Genomic DNA, 26,204 nt, shown 5'->3' on the forward strand with positions numbered 1-26,204 from the left:
GCACTCTTTGGGCCCCTTGGTACCAATTGAGCATCGTTGCAACGCCAAAGCCTACCTGAGTATTGTTGCTGACCATGTCCATCCCTTTATGACCACAATGTACCCAACATCTGATGGCTACTTTCAGCAGGATAATGCGCCATGTCATAAAGCTGGAATCACCTCAGACTGGTTTCTTGAACATGACAATGAGTTCACTGTACTCCAATGGCCTCCACAGTCACCAGATCTCAATCCAATAGAGCATCTTTGGGATGTGGTGGAACGGGAGATTCGCATCATGGATGTGCAGCCGACAAATCTGCGGCAACTGTGTGATGCCATCATGTCAATATGGACCAAAATCTCTGGAATGCTTCCAGCACCTTGTTGAATCTATGCCACGAAGAATTGAGGCAGTTCTGAAGGCAAAAGGGGGTCCAACCCGTTACTAGCATGCTGTACCTAATAAAGTGGCCGGTGAGTGTATATATATATATATATATATATATATATATATATATATATATATATATAGTCTTGGTTTACATAAATATACAGTGGGTACAGCAGGGGTAAACCTAGGGTTTGTGCCGCCTGAGGCAGTCGTCAGAAACCCGCCCCCCCTTCCCCAGAGGGGGTGGGGCCAAGCTTAGGGGCGGGGCTGAGCAGAGGGGGCGGGGCTGAGCGGAGCGAGCATCGTTAGCAGGCAGAGAGCAGGCAGGGAGAGGACCTGCTCTCTGCTAAGTGTGAGGGGCGGTCACTGGAGCAGCGCTGCGTCCACAGGGCCACCCCAATCTACCGCTCACTTCCCGTGCCGATCTGCCGAGACGGTGATGCTAAGCCAGTCCAGGACAGCTTGTCCTTGACTGGCTTAGGTCAGCAAAAATGCCACCCTCCCCCGGGGCCCCGGCATAGCACCGCCTGAAGCGGTCGCTTCAGGTCGTCTCATGGGAGGTGCGGCGCTGGGGTACAGAAAGTATTCTGACCCCTTTAAATTTTTCACTCTGTTTCATTGCAGCCATTTGCTAAAAGCAAAAAAGTTCATTTTAATTCTCATTAATGTACTCTTAGCTCCCCGTCTTGACAGAAAAAACTGAAATGTAGATATTTTTGCAAATTTATTAAAAAGGAAAGACTGAAATATCACATGGTGATACGTATTCAGACCCTTTGCATGACACTCATATTTAAAGGGATTTCTCCCATCTCAGTGTCTCAGCACTCTGCCTGCCGTCTCACTTCTCACTTCCTGGATTTCTTCCCCCCCCTCCTCCCTCCTGCTGAATAGGACACAGAACACTTATGCAGATCAGATAACATGCAAATGTTTGTACAGAATGGACTCAGTGTTATCTGTGTGTTTACATAGAGAGATAACAGACTGGGCTTTATCAGCAAACTGCAATTATCAGGAAAAACAAACACATTTTCACAGCCTGGTAATAACCTAGTGTGAATGGTAACCAGACAAGAGCCTTCAAATGCATGGAATAAAAAACCTCTTGATCTAGGCAGCAACAGAGAAAAAAAAAAAAAAAAATGGTATCCAGCAACTTGAAAAACTCCAAATATATGTCAAACTTAACTTTTAATAATTCATTGTTTACATGACGGAGATGGTGACAAGGTGACCAAAATACATTAATTTGCAAATTATGGTGTATTTTCTTATTACAGTGTCCACCGTATGGGATATACAGTATAACACTATTATTTGATAGTTGGAGCTTATATGCACATGAGGAAACCTAACATGTGCTGTAATACACAGTGTTGTAGACTCACCATGTGTGATTGGCATAGGCAATTGCTTGTTCTCCTGGCTGCATGGCAACCCCTTGGACCCTACAATCTTATTAGGGCCCTGGACCCTTGGATGCCATATTTGCTATTGATCACGGCATCCAAGGGGTTAATCCACTGGAGTTGGATGATACTCTGGCAGTGGCTAGTCCTGAGCTCCGGCTGTGCAATACAACCAAGTGCCGAAGTACCGAGGTAATGAATCACCAGGCACACCTCCTGAGGAACTGAGCAATCAAAAAAATCTAAGTATTAAAAATTAATCTAATTATTTTACATTGTAAATGGAAAAAAGGAAGAAAAAAAATCATTATTATCTGATCTATATAGCCAGTGAAAGTTAGCGCATGCATGAATACCCTCATCACTGTTTACTAGCAGTCTCTAGTTTCGTTTCCATTCTCTTCTGCACGGCATCAGCCTGTTCTTTCCATCACTGAATGGTTTCATTTCCCCTCCTTTCTCCTCCTCCTGATGTGTGTGACTGTGGGATTGACTATAAATGCACGGACACAGGACCACCGGATTATACTCCAAAAGCTTCATCCTAGGAGACTGAAAGGACAGAAAACTTTACAGAATGAGGTAAATAATCTCCCACATTACTATACATTTTCTATATTAACCTCCAAGATGCCATAACTATGTGAAATGCTAATAGACTATATATTGTATTTTATGTCACGTTTTAGCTACAGTTTATCTAGTAGATCTCTTTTCAATCTCATGATGTACTAATAGCTTGCAGAATCTGGTTGGTTTAGAAAAGATTTTGCACTTGTAATGTAATGTGCATGTTTTTTGCAGGGGAATAAATAGGGATGCTGGTAGGTTATGTATTTGTATACCTCCCTACTTTCAAAGAACAGAAAGCTAAACAGATTGTGAAGCTGCAAATTTAGCCCACACACGTCTACTTTAACTCTGCTTATTCCCATCCATTTCTCTTGTACCCCTATACAGTATAATGTTCCTACAGTCACCCCCACATTATATTGTCATCCTCCTGATGATCCCACAGTTTAATGTCCCCTTATCTGACTCCTCAGTTTAATGCCCCCCTCATCTAACCCCCCCAGTTTAATGCCCCCCTCATTTGGCCCCCCAGTTTAATGTCCTCTTCATCTGGCCCCCCAGTTTAATGCCCCTCTGATCTCATTCCCCAGTTTAATGTCCCCCTCATCTCTGATCCCCCCAGTTGAATGCCCCCCCATTTGGCCCCCCAGTTTCATGTCCCCATCATCTGGTCCCCCCAGTTTAATGCCCTCCTCATTTGATCTCCCAGTTCAATGTTCCCCTCATCTGACCCACCTCAGTTTAATGACCCCCTTTATCTTCTCTCAGTTTAATGTCCCCCTTTATCTTCCCTCAGTTTAATGTCCCTCTTCATCTGCGCCCTTATCTGACTCCCAGTTTAATGTCCCCCTCATCTGACCTCCAAGTTAAATGTCTCCCCTCATCTGGCGCCACAGTGTAATGCCTCCCTCATCTGACCCCCAGTTTAATGTCCCCTTATGTGGCCCCCAGTTTAATGCCCCCCCATCTAACCCCACAATTTAATGTCCTTCATCTGGCCCCCAGTTTAATGTCCTACTCATCTGCCCCCTCTCCAGTTTAAAGCCCCCCTCATCTGCCCCCCCAGTTTAATATCCCCTTCATCTGCCCCCCCCAGTTTAATGCCCCCCTCATCTGGTTCCCCAGTTAAATGACCCCCTCATCTGACCTCCCAGTTTAATGTACCCCTCATCTGAACCCTTCTTCCATAGTTGTTCCTTAAAGTGTAACTAAATGAATCACAGATTTCTTGCGAAACCAGAAACATTTTGTTAATATTGACTCATGTGGTTGCATTGTATTGTACACTGTATAATAGTATTATGCTACTGTCACTGCATCACTTCTTATTTTAGTATGTTCTGGTATAGACTTGGTGCGGGGATTTCCTCCATAGTTGTGCTGCAAGCAGTATCTTTGTTCCTACCAAAGTACAACTTATGCATGATACAGGTTAATGTTTTCTACCATGCCAGGGTAGCAACAACCCTGAAGTCCAGAAGTCAGACTAGTTTAGACTAGTACCTTTCCCAAAAGCCAGTGGTGCAGACTGTAGCAACAGCCTTGAGTAGCATGATTGAAGGGATGGCTGTGAAGTTCTTCTGTACTAATTGTCAATCCCCTATCTTATTTTCACAGTGGGTCACAAAAGGGGGCACTCAAGGTGCGTTTACTACAACTAAAATGTCACTTTACTTGGAAACTTCTTTTAAGGGACACAGACCCCGAAGAACTAGAAGGAAGATTATATGACCAGTTGACATTTCTTGTGACCAAGAACAAATACATGGTGTACAATCTACTGGCCTATGTGATGCATCTGAAAAGAGACTACACAAAGGCAATTGAAAATTTGCAAAAAGCAGAAGAATTGATTAAAGAGAACAATCCAGATGGGACTGATCAAAAATATTTGGTGACATATGCAAACTATGCATGGGTGTTCTACTACTTAAACCAGTATGAAGATGCTCAAAAATACATAGAAAAAGTAGAGAAGATTTGTAAAGAACTAAAAGATAAACCAGACGTATCTGAAATCTATGGAGAGAAGGCCTGGTCACTGTTAAAATTTTGTGGACAATACTATGAAGATGCAAAACAATGCTTTGAGAAGGCTTTGGAGCTAGAGCCAGAAGATCCTGAGTGGATCACTGGATATGCAACAGTGGTCTATAGACTGGAAAAATTCAATGGCAGATATTGCCCTGCTTCAAAATGTAAATCACTGGATCTACTGAAACGTGCAGTAGAGAAGAATCCAAATGATGCCGTGGTGAAGGCTCTTCTGGCATTGAAGCTGCAAGACCTGGATAGAACTGATGAGGGAAGACCATATATTGAAGAAGCCATAAAACAAGCCCCAAACCTTCCATATTTACTCCGTTATGTTTCAATGTTTTACAGGAGAGCTGGGATGATAGATGAGGCCTTGCGTGTCCTAAAAACTGCATTAGATCTCATCCCAAATTCTGGATTTCTACATCACCAAGTTGGAATATGTTATAGGCAAAAGTATCTCAATCAAGAAAATCAGAGACATGGAAACCCTTATAGAGGACAAACAGAGGCAAGAGAATTAAATGACCTTATCCAGAATGCCATCTTCCATTTTGAAAAGACGCTGAAGTTCAAGAAAGCATTTGTGTATGCTTATGTAGACTTGGCCAATATGTACTGTGAAGCAAAGGAATATCAAAAAGCAGAAGACACATTTAGAGCCGTTATGGCATTTACTACTCTCATAGAAGAGGAGAAGCAGCAGATCTACTACAATTATGGAAAATTCAAAGAATATCACATGAAGTCTGAAGCTGAAGCCATCGACTACTATAAAAAGAGTCTGCAGTTTCCAATACTGAGACGAGAGAGAGAATGTGTTGAAAAGTCTCTAAAACGAATTTCTTCAAAGAAGATTAGGAACAATCTTCACGATGCTGAGGGTTTTGCCTTGCTTGGCTTTGTCCATAAGACTAAAGGAGAAAGGAATGAAGCAATTGATTGTTACGAAAAAGCCTTAAAATATGATCCTTACAATGAAGAATATGTGAGCGAACTCTGTGAGCTGAAGCTGATGATATGACAAACAAGTAACGAAGAATCCTATGGCTCAAAGTGTAATCTTGGCACACTGTGCTTTCTCACATAGTACTTTTCTCAACAGATCTAGCTGACTGGTTACCGCTGTGCACCCTCCTAGTTCTTAAAGGATTAGTGTACAGACCTGAGCAATGCTTTAGTCTCTGCTCCGCATCCCTGTGTGCACTACATTTTGCTGTCAGCATGCTGAGTAAAGCGCTCTTTTTGCTTAAGTTTTGTGTTTGGTGATCTGCTGTTTGGATGCATGCTGTCCTTCTGTCTGTATGTCTAAGCAATTCTCTAGTTTGTCTGCATTTTTGAATGCCATGATGACTTTCTTTGCACTAATGTCTTTACTAACATGTCCTTCTGCTATGAAGACCAGAGTGGGCACGCTGGCCCTTCCAAATGTATGCTTACTGCTACTCTGTAGATATACACGTCCTCCTGCTATGTATTCTTGTGCATATTTGTATGTCCTTCCATTATTCCATGTATCCCTGTTAGCTGTTCTAATGTCCTCCTTGGATTCCTGTGTTAAAGCTAGCCTTCTGGATATTCTGGCCATCTTCCTGATTGTGTATCCTTGTTACCAGCCATTAACTCCTGCTTGTTTTCACTCTTTCAATGTACATTATGCTGTCTGTTCTGCTTATATTTGTATTCACATTATGCATTTGCCTGATCATAGTTCCTGATCTTCCTGGTCACCTGTCCCCTCCATTTGCCATTTAATGGAGGTAAGCATTGATACAATATGTAAGCTAGACGTAGCTGAATTTTAGCTAATATATATCTTCTTCCTAATGAGTGAATTTTTTTATAGCTTTAAATTTTTTCATTTAAGGATGATTTTGTGAATAATCTTATTCGATATTTTTTTTACCCACAAAACATCCATATAGTAGTGAAACTATAGAACACTTTACAGTATATCAAAATGTATTACCTATATGTCTGTAAGTATATATGAACACATATTTGCCATTAGCTGAGCCGTTACATTGACACATATGTAAATATATTATTGTGTTATGACGTTATATTGTATTACTTTATGTATATTGCATCAGATTTGTAACATATTGCAGCGTAACTAACACAGATTGAGAGAACTTTGATGTTGGATTCCACAAACATTTCATATATTTATATACATGGAGAGAGGTGTTAAAATAATGGTGTAATCCTATTTTATTAATAAACTCTATACAATTATTATTATTCATTTCTGGAATTGATTTATTTTTGATTGTAATATTCCTTGGTGTTATTTAGCAGTATTATAGATGTGGGGGGTGGATAGCAACTGGACGTTCCAAACTTCCAAAATTGTAGGAAAATCTCTCACGTTCCTCAAGTACTCACACACCTCTCCCTTTTCTTGTGCTTACCCCCACTCTCACATGCTGTCTTAGAATTTTTGTTGAAGACAGTGCTGAAGAGTGAAGGGAAGTGCAGGAGGGGACAGAGGTGAAAGTCTAAACGTTGAAGCTTTGACAAGAAGGGCAACTACAGAGTTGCCAGGGCAGCCTTTGAAGGGCACAATCCAGGACTATGGTTGGGGGAGAGTAATCTTTGCTGCTGCCAGGACTACCCTGAGGGAGCTACAGCTTGAAGGCAGTCATCATTTACTGAGCATGGGTGTAACTACCAAAGTAGCAGACATAGCAGATGCTATGGGGCCCAACAACTAAGGGGGCATGTCCACTGAGACCATGGATGCAGTTAGTGAAAACTATGAATGATGGAAGAGGATGCGGAAATGAAAATTGAAATGACTACTTGTATATGATGTGATGTCACAGTGTACATGGTGATCTCTTTGTGTGTGTGTGTGTGTATAACATGTCATAGTATGTTATCCCCGCACTGTTATACTACAAAAAGGCCAATATTTCTCATGGCCATCACAAAAAGAAGAACATTGACGATAAACATTAACCACAGTAAAACTATGTGTGTGTGTGTGTGTGTATATATATATATATATATATATATATATATATATATATATATATATTTATATTGTGTGAGGATAGGCTCAGTGGTAGCAGGCAGACAGTCAGAGACAGACACAAAAATTCAGGTGCAAACAGGTGTTACCCTGTACGTTTATTTAGCAAAAATGGCAAAACAGAATAAGCATAACATAACAGAAATAACAGAAATCCTGCTCGTCTGAGCTAATGAATATACAACAAATTCCCTAACTATGCATATGGCTTTCTTCAACCAGACAGTCAACAACTAGATATATATATTTGGTATCCTCAGAATCTTACCAACCGATAGAATACAGATGATATGTCATTTTGGTTACCGTAAAAACAAGGCTCATAAGAAGGCTACACAAATGCAGTTTTTCCTCCATCACTCCCATTCTGATTTTTTTCCAGCTTCTCATTACGGCATACAGAATATTCAATGGTATCATTGGGAAGTACAATTTGTCCAACAAACGGTAAGCCCTCAAAAAGCTCAGTGATCAGAAATATATCAAAGTTGGGCTCTGAAAGTTGGGGAGTCAAAAACAAAAATCAAAAAATACCTGACACTGGAAGAGGTTATATTTCTTTTTAATAATTGCATTACATTATTAAGTAAAGTTTTAATATATTTTTTTTCCTCTTTTCCTATGCCCATGTGCTTTTTTCTTCCTTGTCACCTAATATGTAATCTACAGTGGTTTTCTGGATAGGTCAACAACTTAATGCCCTTTACCAAAATTTGCCTTAGGGCCCATAGGACTCTTTTTTTTTTTTTTTTTTTTTTAATTATACCAACGGATGCAAATACAGAGCATTCCTGTATAATTGTGCATGTATCATTGTGGTGAATATGCCTATTGATGTGCACGTATCTGTACTGGGGATAAGGCGATAAGAAGCTAAAAGAGAAGAGTTGGCAAGTGGTTTGGTAAGATTGCAAGATGGTGGGTTTCAAGAAAGTGAAAAGTAGCGAGATTTTCAAAGGTAGGATTCAAATTTTCAGGATAGAGTTGGAGTAGTGGGTTAGATCAGCACACTACACATGTTGTGAAAACTTTTAGGTAGTCACCTCCGATTCAAAGTAAAGCTATGCCCGATTTGGAGATGTGGACTCACAATATGCTATCCCTCAAAGTACCTCTTGCCCTTCAGTGTGCTCAACACAGTGTCTCCTGTCCTCAGGGGCAGACTGGGTCCAATAGCAAACTCTTGACTTGCGCCTTCAATTCCCCCCCCACACACACACACACAACATAGCACCCCCTTTTCTTGCCCCCAGAAAGTACAGTGCCTCATTAACACACAATATGTGTCCCAAACTGGCCTCCAGACAATATAATACTCCATAGCGGCCATTCCGCACAGAACATTGTCCCATAGTGGCCTCTCCATACAATATAATGTCCCATAGCAGCCCACGCACACAGTATAATGTCACATAACAGCCCCTTAACAAAGTATACTACCCCAAAGTGGCCCCTCCACACAATATTATGACCTTCACACAGTATTATGTCCAATATTGGCCCCTCCACACACAGTGCCGCACCTCCCATGAGGTGACCTGAAGCAAGCGCTTCAGGCGGCGCTATGCCAGGGTCTCAGGGAGGGCGGCATTTTTGGTTACCTAAGCCAGTCCAGGACAAGCTGTCCTGGACTGGCTTAGCACCAAGCAGTGGTTTGGGGAGGCTACTGGAGCAGCGCTGCTCCAGCAGCCTCCCCTCACGCTCAGGCAGAGAGCAGGTCGTCTCCGTGCCTGCTCTTTGCCGGCGAACGGCGCTAAGCCCCGCCGCTGCACTTCACCACTCCCCCTCAGCTCTGCCACGCCCCCTCCGCTCCGCCCCCTCCTCCCGGCGGGGGGGGGCAGCTTTCTGTAGTTCGCCACGGGCGGCGAAAGGGGCAGGTTCGCCCCTGTCCACACAGCAGTAATAGCCAAAGTGGACCACCCTCAAACGATTATAATTTGGGGTTTTTCAGTATAACGATCAGAAGACCAGGGGAGGTGACAAACATAAAAAACATTGTTACTCACCTCTTCTGGGCTCCAGCACACTCCCTGCTGGGTTATGCTGGCATCATTAATAAGGTCAAAAGATGATAGGGAGTGTGTCAGAGCCCAGGAGAGTTTTTATGTTCATTCACTTCCCCTCGGCCTCTGTGAGGAGGCGGAGTCTCAGATCGGACCACAATGAAGACTGCTGTGGTCCGATCTTAGACTCCGCCACCTCACAGGCGAGCCTCCAGCAGAACCAGCGTTGATTGGCCGAATGCTGTACACTGGTCAATCAACGCTGGTCAATGCATTCCTATGAGAAAAAGTCAGCTCCCTCGTAACAGCAAGCTGCCAGCTCCTAGCAAGGACGAGCCTGCTGCAGAACCAGCGTTGATTTGCCGCAGGCTCGTCTTTGCTAGTCGGGAGAGCTGGCAGCTTGTGGTTACGAGGGAGCTTACTTTTTATCAGCGCAAGTGCAAGCGCTGTGCAGTTAAAGCGCACGGACCACATAGACTATAATGGGGTCCGTGTGCTTTAACTGCACAGCGTTCCTCCTAAACACTCTCCTCCTGCTACTCGTGGACTTGGTGACTCTCCTTTAGTCGAATAGTGGTTTCCCATGAAACAAGCATTTTTTCCCATAGACTATAATGGGATTCGATAGTCAATCGAGTAGTCGAATATTGAGGCTGTTCTCGAAACGAATATCGAATCTCGAATATTTCACTGTTCGCTCATCTCTAATTATTATGTCTCTTTTTCTGTATAGTGTTCAGTGTTGTTTTGGTGCACCCAGTTTATATTCATTTCACTGCAATGCCCATCTGGTTTTTGTTATGCCTATTAATAGATCAGAGGCATCTTACATTATTGAGCACATAATTAAGAATACAGAACACCAGTCTTAATAAACTCCCTCTAATATATTTCAGACGTATTGCAGTATATTATATGAATCTAAGTATTAAAAATTCAAATCACCTCATTTCCATATTTTACTTGTATAATTAGAAAAAAATGGATATAGCCAATTTAAGATCATAACGAAAGTAGCAGCACAATATAAAGTCACTGCAAGCATAAATATTCTCATCATGTCTGTTTACTAACATAACAATTCGATATTAGTTTCTATTCTCTTCCGCACAACATTAGCCTGTTATTGTTACCATTGGGCAGGTAGTTTCCACTTCTTTCTCCTCCTCCTGAAGTGTGTGCCTTTGAGGATTACTGTACCTGGCTATAAATGCACGGACACAGGACCACTGGATTATACTCTGAAAGCTTCATTCCAGGAGACTGAAAGGGCAGAAGACTGTACAGAATGAGGTAAATAATCTCCCACATTACTATATTAACCTCCAAGATGCAATAACTATGTGAAATGCTAATAGACTATATATTGTATGTATGTCAACTTTTAGCTACAGTTTATCTAGTAGATCTCTTTCCAGTCTCATGATGTACTAATAGCTTGCAGAATCTGGTTGGTTTAGAAAAGATTTGCACTTGTAATGTAGTGTGCATGTTTTTTGCAGGGGAATAGATAGGGATGCTGGTAGGTTATGTATTTGTATACCTCCCTACTTTCAAAGAACAGAAAGCTAAACAGATTGTGAAGCTGCAAATTTAACCCACCCACGTCTACTTTAACTCTGCCTATTCCCATCCATTTCTCTTATACCCCTACACAGTAAAATGCCCCTACAATCACCCCACATTATATTGTCATCCTCCATGGTTTAATATCCTTTTTATCTTCCTCCAGTTTAATGTCCCCTTATCTGGTTACCCAGTTTAATGTCCCCCTCATCTTCCCCCCAGTTTAATATTACCTTCATCTAGCCTCCCAGTTTAATATCCTCTTCACCTGCCCCCTCAGTGTAATTCCCTTCTCATCTGGTTCCCCAGTTTATTGTCCCCCTCATGTGATCCCCCAGTTTAATTCACCCTCATTTGGCCCCCTAGTTTAATTTCCCCTTCAACTGGCCCCCAGTTTAATGTCTCCCTCATCTGACCCACCCCAGTCTAATGACCCCTTTATCTTCTCTCAGTTTAATGTCCCCTTTCTCTTCCCTCAGTTTAATGTCCCTCTTCATCTACCCCTAGTTTATTGTCCCCCTTATCTGACTCCAAGTTTAACTTCCCCCTTATCTGACCCCCAAGTTTAAAGTCTCCTTCATCTGGCACCACAGTTTAATGTCCCCCTCATCTGGCGCAACAGTTTAATGTCTCCCTCATTTGACCCCCAGTTTCATTTCCCCTTATGTGGCCCTCAGTTGAATGCCCCCCTCATCTGGTCCCACATTTTAATGCCCCCATCTGGTCCCTAGCTTAACGTCCCCCTCATCTGCTACCCCTCCAGTTTAAAGCTCCCCTCATCTGCCCCCCTCACCTAGTTCCCCAGTTAAATGACCCCCTTATCTGGCCTTCCAGTTTAATGTATGCTTCATCTGTTCCACCTAGTTTAACGTTCCTCTCATCTGGTCCCTCCAGTTTAATGTCCTCTGTATTTGGCCCCTCAGTTTAATATTCCCATCATCTGGCTCCCCAGTTTAATGTCTCCCTTATCAGCCCCCACAGGTTAAGGTCATCTTGCTGGAAACACACAAACATATACAACACTGATACTCACATCTCATCACTCCCTCATTGCTCTATGAGTTTTCTTCTCCCGGAGACTTCAGGAAACTGTAGATGCAATGTGAGTGACATCCCAGGGCTGGAGCACACAGAGGGAAGAGTGGTGAGGCAGGGCCTGTCTGCAGATGGTTCCTGCTCCTGCCGACCGAGACAGTGGGATAGGACCAGGATTCCGGTACTGTCCTGCTAAATCCAGGACAGTAGGGAGGTATGTACTTGTGAGATGGTGGATGCCACCTCCTTCCATAGTTGTTCCTTAAAGTGTAACTAAGTGAATCTCAGATTTCTTGTGAAACCAGAACCATTTTGTAAATATTGACTCATGTGGTTGCATTGTACACTGTGTCAGGGCCTTGGGTTGCTAGGTGAGGTGGCATAGACACACAAGTCCAGTTTCTTTAATCCAAAACAAAGGTAGAGTTTATTTTCACTCAATAAGGTAGTGCAGCAACAAAAGGAAACAATACAAAAATAAATGCCTGCCCGGCTAGGCTCTAACTAAACATAGAATAGAATAGGTTACTTCACCTGGAATAACAGAAATCCAAAAGCCAGTAGAATCATTCAGGACACAGCTCCAAAAATATGACCTCTCTGTTAGCTCTCCAGCCAAGCTCTGCCCAAAGTCTTCTCCTGGAGCTGGCTTCATAAGCTCCCTTGATGAGCAGACTCTCTGCAGCTGAGTCTCTGCTGGAACATCCCCAAAGTGTGGACTGGAGGGGGGTGGAATGACACTGCCAACCTACCTGCCATTCCTAAAAAATCCAGCCCAATACTGAGCATTTAACAAAATGCTCAGCAGACGAAAGTTGTCTGCTGAGAACAAACATTCCTTCTGGAGTTTTCTCATCTCACCCACCTGAGTAGACTGGGTGAGATGTACACCCCCTCCATTATCTGACCAGCCATCGGCTTACAACTGTATAATAGTATTATGCTACTGTCACTGCATCACTTCTTATTTTAGAATGTTCTGGTATAGACTTGGTATGGGGATTTCCTCCACAGTATCTTTGTGCTTACCAAAGTACAACTTATGCATGATACAGGTTAATGTTTTCTGTCATGCCAGGGTGGCAACAACACTGAATTCCAGAAGTTAGACTATTCTTAAGCTAGTACTTTTCCCAAAAGTGCAGACTGTAGCAACAGCCTTGACTATCATGATCTGTATAAGCTTGGTGTGCATCCCTTGTGTGAACAAGAACACTACTGTGCCTCTGGGGCGCCTTGCAATACTAATGCAATCTGTGAAAGATGTTACTTGTGTTTGATGGCACGACTGTGAAGGTCTTCTCTACATGAAGCTACTTCAACTAAATTGCCCAGTAATATTATGTGCCTATTTGGAAACAACACACCAAGAAGTAAAGAGTATAAGAGGGTCGCTAGCTGCCCTTATCCACATTGGGTAGTTGGCATAACAATGGGACCAAGTAAATAAATAGTTGGGTGCTTGGGTGAGTTACATGCTCTGTATGATGTATATGTTGAGGTAATCTTTATCTTTCCTTTTCACTCTTTTTGTCTGTATGTTCAAGAATCCTCTAACTAAGCAAACTAGCACTATGAATTAGCAACTATAAATCAAATGGAAGACCCTGTGGAGTTTCTATTGTTAAAGCATGGACAATGACTCAAGACCTGGAGTTTTCCTGTGTGCACATGTGCCTGTTACCATCCCCACCACGAGCTAAGAACCACATGGTTACCATGAAGCAGACAAAGCTGGACGAGAGACCTGCAGGAAAGTGCAGACTTCTTCTTTCAAGGAGATGATTTTTGGAGTTGATTGCTGATGTGGGAAGATGCCTACAGCTGACTGGTATTTCTTTCTTTTACTGTGGACACATGAGATTCTGTTACAGCCTGGGAACTTACCATCACCCACCTACCCCATGTGTTTATGGAAGCTTGGCAAGAGAGCAGCACCCTGTCTACCTGGATGGCTTCAGACTTCTCTGGGCAGTAGAACACAGTGGTAAGAAGAAAGGAGGAGGAAGGCTTGTGATGAAGGACATGTAGGGCATTTAGTGCTGATGCAAGATACTGAACTATCAGCTGTGAACATGAGATCTCACTACCTACCAAAGGAACTGCCACATGTTATCATGATAGCTGCAAATGTCCCCCACCTCTGCAAAAAACATTTTTTGCCTGTTATATCTACATGCTGTGACCCCCTCCTCATGTCCTCCAACCACATTCAGCTGTATTATTAACATTTCACACTTCACACAGAGAACTAAATGATCCTGCATTGTGTCTGTGTTTCTTTCTTTTTTAGTTGCTATGATTCCTAGGATTTCTCTATCTGCCATGAGCTTGTACGTGTTTCTCTCTTGTTATATACTACTGTACCATCTATGAAACTGTATCACTGAAATTTCCCCATTGTGGGACTATTAAAGGATTATCTTATCTCTTATCTTAATCTAAGCTACAGCATTATTATCAAGGTGGTTTCTGCTTTCCAATCTGTCAGAGCGCTAACTATGCTGTAGTTCTGCTTATTAACACATCCAGACCAAAATTATTTTACTAGATGATGGTTAAAGGGAGCATTTCATGTCTTCAGAGATGCGTGGTATATAACAAACAACGCACAGTACGCTTTAATTATCTATTGTCTATAGGGTTACACATACAATGTGAAATAGTCAGAAGCCATGTTGATGACCAATTGACCAGTAATCCTGGGTAACTGTCATCCTAATTAATAAGGCTGAGTGCCAGTAGTAAGGAAATGACACCAAACATACAATGTTGGAATTAGTTCCTCTCTCAGCCAAGGAGGAAGGACATTGACGTAGTTTATTTAAGGCAATGTGGGGTTAAATAGCAGCAGAGAAAGGAAGAGAGATAACAACAGTGTAAGTCCTGTATTCCTTCATGATTGGTGTAATAAATCTTAATCACACAAAGAAGGAAGGTTTAAGCAGTTCCATATATAGCCAGCTACTCTCAGTCTTGAGTGGTATCTCCAGGGAGTTGTCATCTGGCAGCGAGTCAAGCCAAGCAAGTCTCACTTGTACACAAAGGATCTCACTCAGAAGTGCAGGTACCATCTTGTCATATAACATTATTCCAGTTTCAAACATAAGCAACTATATCTAGCATTCAGCTTTTATGGATAACAATGGATATCAATTTTTATACATTACATGATTATAACTTTCATAATTGTATAATACCTAGCACATTTCTGTGTGTAGATGTTATCACCTTTTATCAAATACTAATACTAATTGTCAATCTCCGATCTTATTTTCACAGTGGATCACAAAAGGAGGCACTCAAGCTGCGTTTACTACAACTAAAATGTCACTTTACTTGGAAACTTCTTTTAAGGGACACAGACCCCGAAGAACTAGAAGAAAGATTATATGACCAGTTGACATTTCTTGTGACCAAGAACAAATACATGGTGTACAATCTACTGGCCTATGTGATGCATCTGAAAAGAGACTACACAAAGGCTATTGAAAATTTGCAAAAAGCAGAAGAAATGATTAAAGAGAACAATCCGGATGGGACTGATCAAAAATATTTGGTGACATATGGGAACTATGCATGGGTGTTCTACTACTTAAACCAGTATGAAGATGCTCAACAATACATAGAAAAAGTAGAGAAGATTTATAAAGAACTAAAAGATAAACCAGACGTATCTGAAATCTATGGAGAGAAGGCCTGGTCACTGTTAAAATTTTGTGGACAATACTATGAAGATGCAAAACAATGCTTTGAGAAGGCTTTGGAGCTAGAGCCAGAAGATCCTGAGTGGATCACTGGATATGCAACAGTGGTCTATAGATTGGAAAAATTCAATGGCAGATATTGTCCTGCTTCAGAATGCAAATCACTGGATCTACTGAAACGCGCCATAGAGAAGAATCCAAATGATGCCGTGGTGAAGGCTCTTCTGGCATTGAAGCTGCAAGTCCTGGATAGAACTGATGAGGGAAGACCATATATTGAAGAAGCCATAAAACAAGCCCCAAACCTTCCATATTTACTCCGTTATGTTTCAATGTTTTACAGGAGAGCTGGGATGATAGATGAGGCCTTGCGTGTCCTAAAAACTGCATTAGATCTCATCCCAAATTCTGGATTTCTACATCACCAAGTTGGAATATGTTATAGGCAAAAGTATCTGAATCAAAAAAGCAGATAAGACATGGAAACCCTTATAGAGGACAAACAGAGTCAAGAGAATTAAATGACCTTATCCAGAATGCCATCTTCCATTTTGAAAAAACGCTGGAGATCAAGAAAACATTTGTGCATGCTTATGTAGACTTGGCCAATATGTATGGTGAAGCAAAGGAATATCAAAAAGCAGAAGACACATTTAGAGCCGTTATGGCATTTACTACTCTCATAGAAGAGGAGAAGCAGATGATCTATTACAATTATGGAAAATTCAAAGAATATCACATGAAGTCTGAAGCTGAAGCCATCGACTACTATAAAAAGAGTCTGCAGTTTCCAATATTGAGAAGCGAGAGAGAATATGTTGAAAAGTCTCTAAAACGAATTTCTTCAAAGAAGATTAGGAACAATATTCACAATGCTGAGGGGTTTGCTTTGCTTGGCTTTGTTTATAAGACTACTGGTGAAAGGATTGAAGCAATTGATTGTTACGAAAAAGCCTTGAAATATGACCCTTACAATGAAGAATATGTGAGCCAACTCTGTGAGCTGAAGATGATGATATGACAAATAAAGAAGAATCTTGTGGTTTAAGGTGTAATGTTTGCTTCAATTTTTTGTTTGACGTTTTGTTATGACCTGAATACTTGTATAAAGTTTGTGTGTGATCCGGTGTTCTGGGGTCTGCTGGTGGTTTCCTTGCCATTAGTCCATTCTGTTTGTGCTTCTGAGTATCGGCCTTCAGAATACACTTGAGGTTCTTTGTATTGAACCTCAGGTGTTAGTCATTACCATTATCCTATCGGACGGTTCTGGGGCCTGTATAAGGAAGAGGGATGGCTCCAATAGTTGCTGGTTTTCGTTGTAACCAACAAGAATTTGTTTCTCAGGGAGGAGGATTGTTTGTGGAAACTTTAGCTGACTTGGAAGCGGTGTGAGTGTTGTTTGTGTGTGAGTCTGGTTTGTCCCTCCACACTTCTACTCTGCCCTGTCCTTCAGTTCTGGTTGCCGGTCACTGTCTTGGTGTTTGTGAGGAAGTTGGGGTTCTAGTTTGTTTTGCCCCAGTCCTGTGCTAACTCTTTCCTCACCCTTTCCTCACCCTTCCACTATCCCTTTCCTCATTCTCTTGTTGCGTATTGTGTTGTGCTGCGTGTCTGTTGTCCAGCACATACCATTCTGTTTGTTTTGTCTGCAGTTGCACCTTGGTTTCTTTAGGGGTGACCACCTTAGTATCCCCAGTCCCTAACTCTCTTGTAGCTCTTGCCCTATCTGTCGGCTAGGCCTTCGTGTTAGAGAGACAGGAGTTGTTGGGGCCAAGGCTAGCTTGGGTACAGCTGACCACCACCCGCAGGTGGCCGCCGTAACGTCAGGGATAGTCTTCCATCCCTGTTCCCTTAGCGGTGCATTGTGCAGTCGGGATTCTGTGTCAGCCATTTGGATATTCTTGCCTCTTCCTTATTGTGTATCCTTGTTAACAGCCATGAACTTTTGCTTGATTTCACGCTTTGCTTGTACATTATGCTGTCTGTTCTGCTTATATTTTGTATTCACATTATGCATTTGCCTGATTCTTTGGTTCACAGACCCATAGTTCCTAAGTACAAAAGAATTGAAAAATTCAGCTCACCAAAAATGTTGCATAAATTTCTTCTTAATGTTGTAATGTTTTGCCAACTTATGTGTTTCAGCAATTGTCTACTCCGTGTTACTATGTAACATTTTATTTGGACCCGCAATAAAAGCTATGTTTTATTGAAGATTTCGTTGTGGTCTGGTTTGACGCTGGATTTTTTACCAATTTTTTCAACCATAGTTCCTGATCTTTCTGGTCACCTGTCCCCTCCACGTCAAGAGGTAGAGACCAAGTTGCAGTGAAGTCTAGATCCCTGTACAGAGGTTAAAGGGTGAAAAATAGTCTTCAAGAAATCTAGTCACCTATTACCGTATTTTTCGGACTATAAGACGCACTGGACTATAAGACGCACCTAGGTTTTAGAGGAGGAAAATAGGGAAAAAAAATTTTGAAGCAAAAACTGGTAAAATATTTAATATATGGGAGTTGTAGTTTTGCAACAGCTGCAAGGCCACATTGACAGGTGACCCTGCAGCTGTACGGGGATGTATAGGGCGTTTTTTTTGCGGGGCCAGCTGTACTTTTTAGTTAAACCATTTTGGGGGATATCTATTGCTTAGATCACCTTGTATTGAAAAAAAAACAGGAGGTGATTTAGAACTTTTATTTATTTCATAATTTTTAAAGCTTTTTTTTTTTTTTTAAACTATTTTAATCCCCCCCGGGGGCTTGAACCTGCGGTCACTTGATCGCAAGTCCCATAGACGGCAATACAAGTGTATTGCCATCTATGGGACATTCTGTCTATTAGTATTACGGCTGGTCATAGAGACCAGCCGCAATACTAATACAGCAGTGACAGGCCTGGGAGCCTCATTAGGCTCCCGGCTGTCACCTGAACAGGTCGGCTCCTGCGATATCGCCGCGCAGGAGCCGGCCTGCAACGTCACAGGTACGGGGCCGGTGGGGACCGGCCCCGGGGGAGAAGGGGCCACGGATACTGACCCGGCATCCGCTGTACTAGAGAGGCGGATGCCGGGGAGGGATAGACGCCGGGGCCTGAGACATCGCTGCCCTGCCCTGCATGAAGCCAGCGGCGGGGGGACGGAGGATCTAAGCATCACTCCTCCCGCTGCTGCTGGCTTCATGCAGGGCAGAGGAGCGCAGCGATGTCTCAGGCCCCGGCACCTGTAATGGTGTCTATCACTTGCCGGCTTCCGCCTCTCTATTACAGCGGATGCCAGGCGCCACCTTCAGACTATAAGACGCACCCTTCTTTTCCCCAAAAATTTTGGGGAAAAAAAGTGCGTCTTATAGTCCGAAAAATACGGTAATGAAAGCAGAAATTTGGAAACTATATATGTTAGACTCCATATTTCCAGCTGATATCTAATTTAGCTAATGTAGATTTCATCCTTCTTAATGAGTTAATTCTTTTGTAGCTTTAACTTTCATTTAAGGATGATTTTGTGAATAATTATAATTATGAATAATTTAGTTCATTATTTTGTAGCTATTGAACACCCACCAACCCTCCATATAGTAGTGAAACTCTAGAAAACATATCAAAATGAATTATCTGTATGTCTGTATGCCTATATGAACAAATCTTTAACATTAGCTGAGCAGTTACATAGACACAGCTGTAAATATATTATTTTATAATCATGTTTTATTGTATCACTGTATGTATATTGCATGAAATTTATAACTAACGCAGATCAAGAGCTCTCTGTCACAAATTTGCACCAATATTTCAGATATTGATATATACACATAGAGAGAAATCTTCAAATAATGATGTAATCCCTTTTAAAAAATAAACTCTATACGATGATTACATTTGTGGAAATAAATTACTTTTGATTGTAATATTCCTTGGTACATTTAGCAGTACTATAAGTACAGAAAATTTGCACAGAGCATTTTTTCCCACTACTGTTTTCAGTTGTGAAAGGAAGGACACCCAATGGACCCGTTTATAGTTAATGAGGTCCATTGGACTCCGTGGGTTAACTTATCGCTCTTCCAACTATGGACCAGAACAATGGAGAGGCAACACTAATGGAAAGCTAGCATTAGCATGTAAACAATGTCGGGAGATGTGCACCAGGAAAAACATCCCATCATTGGGGTTCTGATACTTGTACCGCCACCGTTTAAAAATCGATGACCTATTTTCAGCTAGCAATTATACAAAATTATTAGAGATGAGCGAGTAGTGAAATATTCAATATTCGTTTCAAGTAGCCCCTCAATATTCGACCGAATATCGAATACCATTATAGGAAAAAAATGCTAGTTTCAGGGGAAACCACAATTCAACTCAGGAGAGTCACCAAGTCCACAATGACACCCCAGGAAATGATGCCAACACTAGTATTACCCCAATATCACAGCCTATCAACTAAACACTCCAAACTCAATATGGAAAGTGGAAAAATACTTGGAAACCTTCTTTCCTCCACAATAGTTTGGACACAGAGCCAAATTTTAAGCTAAAGAAACATTAGCATGCACCCCTTTAAATCACGTTGCCCATGACAACCACAGATGGCATAGGCAATTGGAAATTCAAAAGCCTCCACCCGTAACTGTCATAGTTTATGTGTGTGATGTGGTGAGACCTTCAAGAATTACTTTTCTGGCCCATCATATGAGCCCTTCCAAAGACCCTTAAGCTGAGCTACCAGCAGAGATTGAGGCCTTTGAGGTGACTTGAGCCTTTTACTTGCAGAGTTTTAGGCCCTTTAAGTTAGTTCAGCCTTGCACCAGCAGAGTTTTTTGCCCTTGGGGTGAGTTGAGCCTTTAACCAGCAGTGTTTTTGGCCCTTGGAGTGAACTGAGCCTTTAAACAGTAGTGTTTTTGGCCCTTGGAGTGAACTGAGCCTTTAAACAGCAGTGGAGTTTTTGGCCCTTGGAGTGAACTGAGCCTTGTACGAGCAGTGTTTTTGGCCCTTGGGGTGAATTGAGCCTTTAAACAGAAGAGATTTAGTTTTTGGCCCTTGGTGTGAACTGAGCCTTTAACCAGCAGTGTACTTTGCCCTTGGCGTGAACTGAGCCTCTAGCCAGCATAGTTTTTGGCCCTTTGGGTGAATTGAGCCTTTAAACAGCAGTGTTTTATTTGTTGGCCCTTAGGGTGAATAGAGCCTTGCACCAGCAGTGTTTTTGGCCCTTGGGGTGAGTTGAGCCTTTAACCAGCAGTATTTTTGGCCCTTGGAGTGAACTGAGCCTCTAACCAGCATAGGGTTTGGCCTTTTGGGTGAACTGAGCCTCTAACCAGCATAGTTTTTGGCCCTTGGGGTGAGTTGAGCCTTTAAACAGAAGAGATTAGTTTTTGGCCCTTGGTGTGAACTAAGCCTTTAACCAGCAGTGTATTTGGCCCTTGGAGTGAACTGAGCCTCTAACCAGCATAGTTTGTGGCCCTTTGGGTGAATTGAGCCTTTATCCCTTTCCTGACATCCGCTGTAATTGTATGGCGCATGTCGGGTGTTTAATTATGGTGGCTGCCCGGGAGTCAGGCGGCCGCCATAGCCTCCGGGTTTCTACTGTGTTACACAGTAGACAGCCAGCGGTAATGCCTCCGATCGGTCCCCGGATCTCGCATACCTAAGTATGTCTGCCATCTATGTACGGGTTCAGCAGCTTGGGAAATCGGTTTATTTCAGGACAAACAAGTTAAGTATGAACCACACTTTAAATTGGCTTAAAACATAGTGTAGAACATTGTCAGGGCTCCTAGGATCCTATCTATAAAACATAGTGTAGAACACTCTCAGGACTCCTAGGAACCTATCTATAAAACATAGTGTAGAACATTCTCAGGGCTCCTAGGAACCTATCTATCCAATTTCTAGCTCTCTAGAAATAGGCAAACACAGCTGAAGTTATATCAACGTGAAAAGTAGCATTATTATTAGAGATGAGCGAACACTAAAATGTTCGAGGTTCGAAATTCGATTCGAACAGCCGCTCAATGTTCGTGTGTTCGAATGGGTTTCGAACCCCATTATAGTCTATGGGGAACAGATACTCGTTAAGGGGGAAACCCAAATCCGTGTCTGGAGGGTCACCAAGTCCACTATGACACCCCAGGAAATGATGCCAACACCTCTGGAATGACACTGGGACAGCAGGGGAAGCATGTCTGGGGGCATCTAACACACCAAAGACCCTCTATTACCCCAACATCACAGCCTAACAACTACACACTTTACACACTCAATACCACATCTCTGACAGTAGGAAAACACCTTGAAACATGTGTATTTGGCACTTGCAGTGAGGAGAGCTTGTCACCAGCAGTGAATTTGGCCCTTGTAGTAAGTTGAGGTTGGCACCAACATTTGTTTTGAAAATCAGGGTGGATTGAGCCTCTAACCAGCAGAGTTTGGGCAAATTCATGGTGGAGGGAGCCTCTAAACACCCCAGTTTGGGCAAATTCATGGTGGAGGGAGCCTCTAAAAACCCCAGTTTGGACCAATTCATGGTGGAGGGAGCCTCTAACCAGCCCAGTGTGGGCAAATTCATGGTGGAGGGAGCCTCTAAAAAACCCAGTTTGGACCAATTCATGGTGGAGGGAGCCTCTAACCAGCCCAGTTTGGGCAAATTCATGGTGGAGGGAGCCTCTAACCAGCCCAGTTTGGGCAAATTCATGGTGGAGGGAGCCTCTAAAAAACCCAGTTTGGACCAATTCATGGTGGAGGGAGCCTCTAACCAGCCCAGTTTGGGCAAATTCATGGTGGAGGGAGCCTCTAAACAGCCCAGTTTGGACCAATTAATGGTGGAGGGAGCCTCTAACCAGCCCAGTATGGACCAATTAATGGTGGAGGGAGCCTCTAACCAGCCCAGTTTGGACCAATTAATGGTGGAGGGAGCCTCTAACCAGCCCAGTTTGGACCAATTAATGGTGGAGGGAGCCTCTAACCACCCCAGTTTGGACCAATTCATGGTGGAGGGAGCCTCTAAACAGCCAAGTTTGGACCAATTCATGGTGGAGGGAGCCTCTAAAAACCCCAGTTTGGACCAATTCATGGTGGAGGGAGCCTCTAACCAGCCCAGTTTGGGCAAATTCATGGTGGAGGGAGCCTCTAAACAGCCCAGTTTGGGCAAATTCATGGTGGAGGGAGCCTCTAACCAGCCCAGTTTGGACCAATTAATGGTAGAGGGAGCCGCTAAACAGCCCAGTTTGGGCAAATTCATGGTGGAGGGAGCCTCTAAACAGCCCAGTTTGGACCAATTCATGGTGGAGGGAGCCTCTAAAAAACCCAGTTTGGACCAATTCATGGTGGAGGGAGCCTCTAAACAGCCCAGTTTGGGCAAATTCATGGTGGAGGGAGCCTCTAACCAGCCCAGTTTGGACCAATTAATGGTGGAGGGAGCCTCTAACCAGCCCAGTTTGGACCAATTAATGGTGGAGGGAGCCTCTAACCAGCCCAGTTTGGACCAATTAATGGTGGAGGGAGCCTCTAACCACCCCAGTTTGGACCAATTCATGGTGGAGGGAGCCTCTAAACAGCCAAGTTTGGACCAATTCATGGTGGAGGGAGCCTCTAAAAACCCCAGTTTGGACCAATTCATGGTGGAGGGAGCCTCTAACCAGCCCAGTTTGGGCAAATTCATGGTGGAGGGAGCCTCTAAACAGCCCAGTTTGGGCAAATTCATGGTGGAGGGAGCCTCTAACCAGCCCAGTTTGGACCAATTAATGGTGGAGGGAGCCGCTAAACAGCCCAGTTTGGGCAAATTCATGGTGGAGGGAGCCTCTAAACAGCCCAGTTTGGACCAATTCATGGTGGAGGGAGCCTCTAAAAAACCCAGTTTGGACCAATTCATGGTGGAGGGAGCCTCTAAACAGCCCAGTTTGGGCAAATTCATGGTGGAGGGAGCCTCTAACCAGCCCAGTTTGGACCAATTAATGGTGGAGGGAGCCTCTAACCAGCCCAGTTTGGACCAATTAATGGTGGAGGGAGCCTCTAACCAGCCCAGTTTGGACCAATTAATGGTGGAGGGAGCCTCTAACCACCCCAGTTTGGACCAATTCATGGTGGAGGGAGCCTCTAAACAGCCAAGTTTGGACCAATTCATGGTGGAGGGAGCCTCTAAAAACCCCAGTTTGGACCAATTCATGGTGGAGGGAGCCTCTAACCAGCCCAGTTTGGGCAAATTCATGGTGGAGGGAGCCTCTAAACAGCCCAGTTTGGGCAAATTAATGGTGGAGGGAGCCTCTAACCACCCCAGTTTGGACCAATTCATGGTGGAGGGAGCCTCTAAACAGCCAAGTTTGGACCAATTCATGGTGGAGGGAGCCTCTAAAAACCCAGTTTGGACCAATTCATGGTGGAGGGAGCCTCTAACCAGCCCAGTTTGGGCAAATTCATGGTGGAGGGAGCCTCTAAACAGCCCAGTTTGGGCAAATTCATGGTGGAGGGAGCCTCTAAAAAACCCAGTTTGGACCAATTCATGGTGGAGGGAGCCTCTAACCAGCCCAGTTTGGGCAAATTCATGGTGGAGGGAGCCTCTAAACAGCCCAGTTTGGGCAAATTCATGGTGGAGGGAGCCTCTAACCAGCCCAGTTTGGACCAATTAATGGTGGAGGGAGCCGCTAAACAGCCCAGTTTGGGCAAATTCATGGTGGAGGGAGCCTCTAAACAGCCCAGTTTGGACCAATTCATGGTGGAGGGAGCCTCTAAAAAACCCAGTTTGGACCAATTCATGGTGGAGGGAGCCTCTAAACAGCCCAGTTTGGGCAAATTCATGGTGGAGGGAGCCTCTAACCAGCCCAGTTTGGACCAATTCATGGTGGAGGGAGCCTCTAAACAGCCAAGTTTTGGGAAATTCATGGTGGAGGGAGCCTCTAACCAGCCCAGTTTGGACCAATTAATGGTGGAGGGAGCCTCTAAACAGCCCAGTTTGGACCAATTCATGGTGGAGGGAGCCTCTAACCAGCCCAGTTTGGGCAAATTCATGGTGGAGGGAGCCTCTAAACAGCCCAGTTTGGGCAAATTCATGGTGGAGGGAGCCTCTAACCAGCCCAGTTTGGACCAATTAATGGTGGAGGGAGCCGCTAAACAGCCCAGTTTGGACCAATTCATGGTGGAGGGAGCCTCTAAAAACCCCAGTTTGGACCAATTCATGGTGGAGGGAGCCTCTAAAAAACCCAGTTTGGACCAATTCATGGTGGAGGGAGCCTCTAACCAGCCCAGTTTGGGCAAATTCATGGTGGAGGGAGCCTCTAACCAGCAGAGTTGTGGGAAAGCAGGGTGGAGGGAGCCTCTAACCAGCAGAGTTGGTGGAAATCAGGGTGGAGGGAGCCTCTAACCAGCAGAGTTGGGGGAAATCATGTTGGAGGGAGCCTAGTATTAGCAGAATTGTGCAACGCTTATGGTGGATGAGTATGAGGATGCGGAGGAATTGGAGAGGTTGAGTACAGACATGGAGTTTCATGTTGGGGTGCTTTACACAGGTGGGCACAAAAATGAAGGCTCTATCCAGTGGTGGTTCATTTTTATCAAAGGGAGCCGGTCGGCACTCTCAGCTGACAGACGGGTGTGCTTGTCAGTGATGATGCCACCGGCTGCACTGAACACCCTCTCAGATAGGACGCTGGCGGCAGGACAGGACAGCACCTCCAAGGCATATAGGGCAAGTTCAAGCCACAGGTCCAACTTCGACACCCAATACGTGTAGGGCGCAGAGGGGTCGGAGAGGACAGGGCTGTGGTCGGAAAGGTATTCCCGCAACATGCGCCTATACTTCTCACGCCTGGTGACACTAGGACCCTCCGTGGCGGCACTTTGGCGAGGGGGTGCCATCAAGGTGTCCCAGACCTTAGACAGTGTGCCCCTCGTTTGTGTGGACCGGTGAGAACTTGGTTGCCTACTGGAGGAACTGCCCTCCCTGCCGCCAACGTCACATGCTGGAAACATCTCCATCATATTCTGCACCAATTGCCTGTGGCAAGCATTGATGCGATTGGCCCTCCCCTCTACCGGAATAAAAGACGAGATGTTGTTTTTATACCGGGGGTCAAGGATAGCAAAGATCCAGTACTGGTTGTCCTCCATGATTTTGACAATACGCTTGTCGGTTGTAAAGCACCCCAACATGAACTCAGCCATGTCTGCCACAGTGTTAGTTGGCATGACTCCTCTGGCCCCACCGGAAAGTTCAATCTCCATTTCCTCCTCATCCTCCATGTCTACCCATCCGCGCTGCAACAATGGGACGATTCGAAGTTGCCCGGAAGCCTCCTGTATCACCATCACATCATCGGACAACTCTTCTTCCTCCTCCTCCTCCTCCTCCTCCTCCATTAAACGCAGTGAAGCGGACAGATGTGTGGACCTACTCTCCAGCTGTGACGGATCGGGGTCAATCTAACAGCGGAGGAGGAGGCGGTGGCAGAGGAGGAGGCGGTGGCGGAGGAGGAGGCG

The 26,204-nt window shown here is 43.9% G+C and overlaps 1 protein-coding gene and 1 pseudogene across 1 annotated transcript; both read left to right on the top strand.

Annotated features, from left to right (window-relative positions):
- The first annotated feature begins 2,319 nt into the window (after positions 1–2,319).
- On the top strand, positions 2,320–19,573 carry LOC142183601 (interferon-induced protein with tetratricopeptide repeats 5-like). The gene is made up of 3 exons (XM_075258742.1): positions 2,320–2,370; positions 3,979–6,585; positions 19,556–19,573. The coding sequence occupies exons 1-2, from the start codon at positions 2,366–2,368 to the stop codon at positions 5,420–5,422; spliced, it is 1,449 nt and encodes a 482-aa protein (XP_075114843.1). The 5' UTR covers positions 2,320–2,365; the 3' UTR covers positions 5,423–6,585; positions 19,556–19,573.
- Positions 10,660–16,767, top strand: LOC142183603 (interferon-induced protein with tetratricopeptide repeats 5-like; annotated as a pseudogene).
- Positions 19,574–26,204: the final 6,631 nt, after the last annotated feature.

Source organism: Leptodactylus fuscus, chromosome 10 (genome assembly GCF_031893055.1).
Source record: "Leptodactylus fuscus isolate aLepFus1 chromosome 10, aLepFus1.hap2, whole genome shotgun sequence".
Classification (NCBI taxonomy): Eukaryota; Metazoa; Chordata; class Amphibia; order Anura; family Leptodactylidae; genus Leptodactylus; species Leptodactylus fuscus.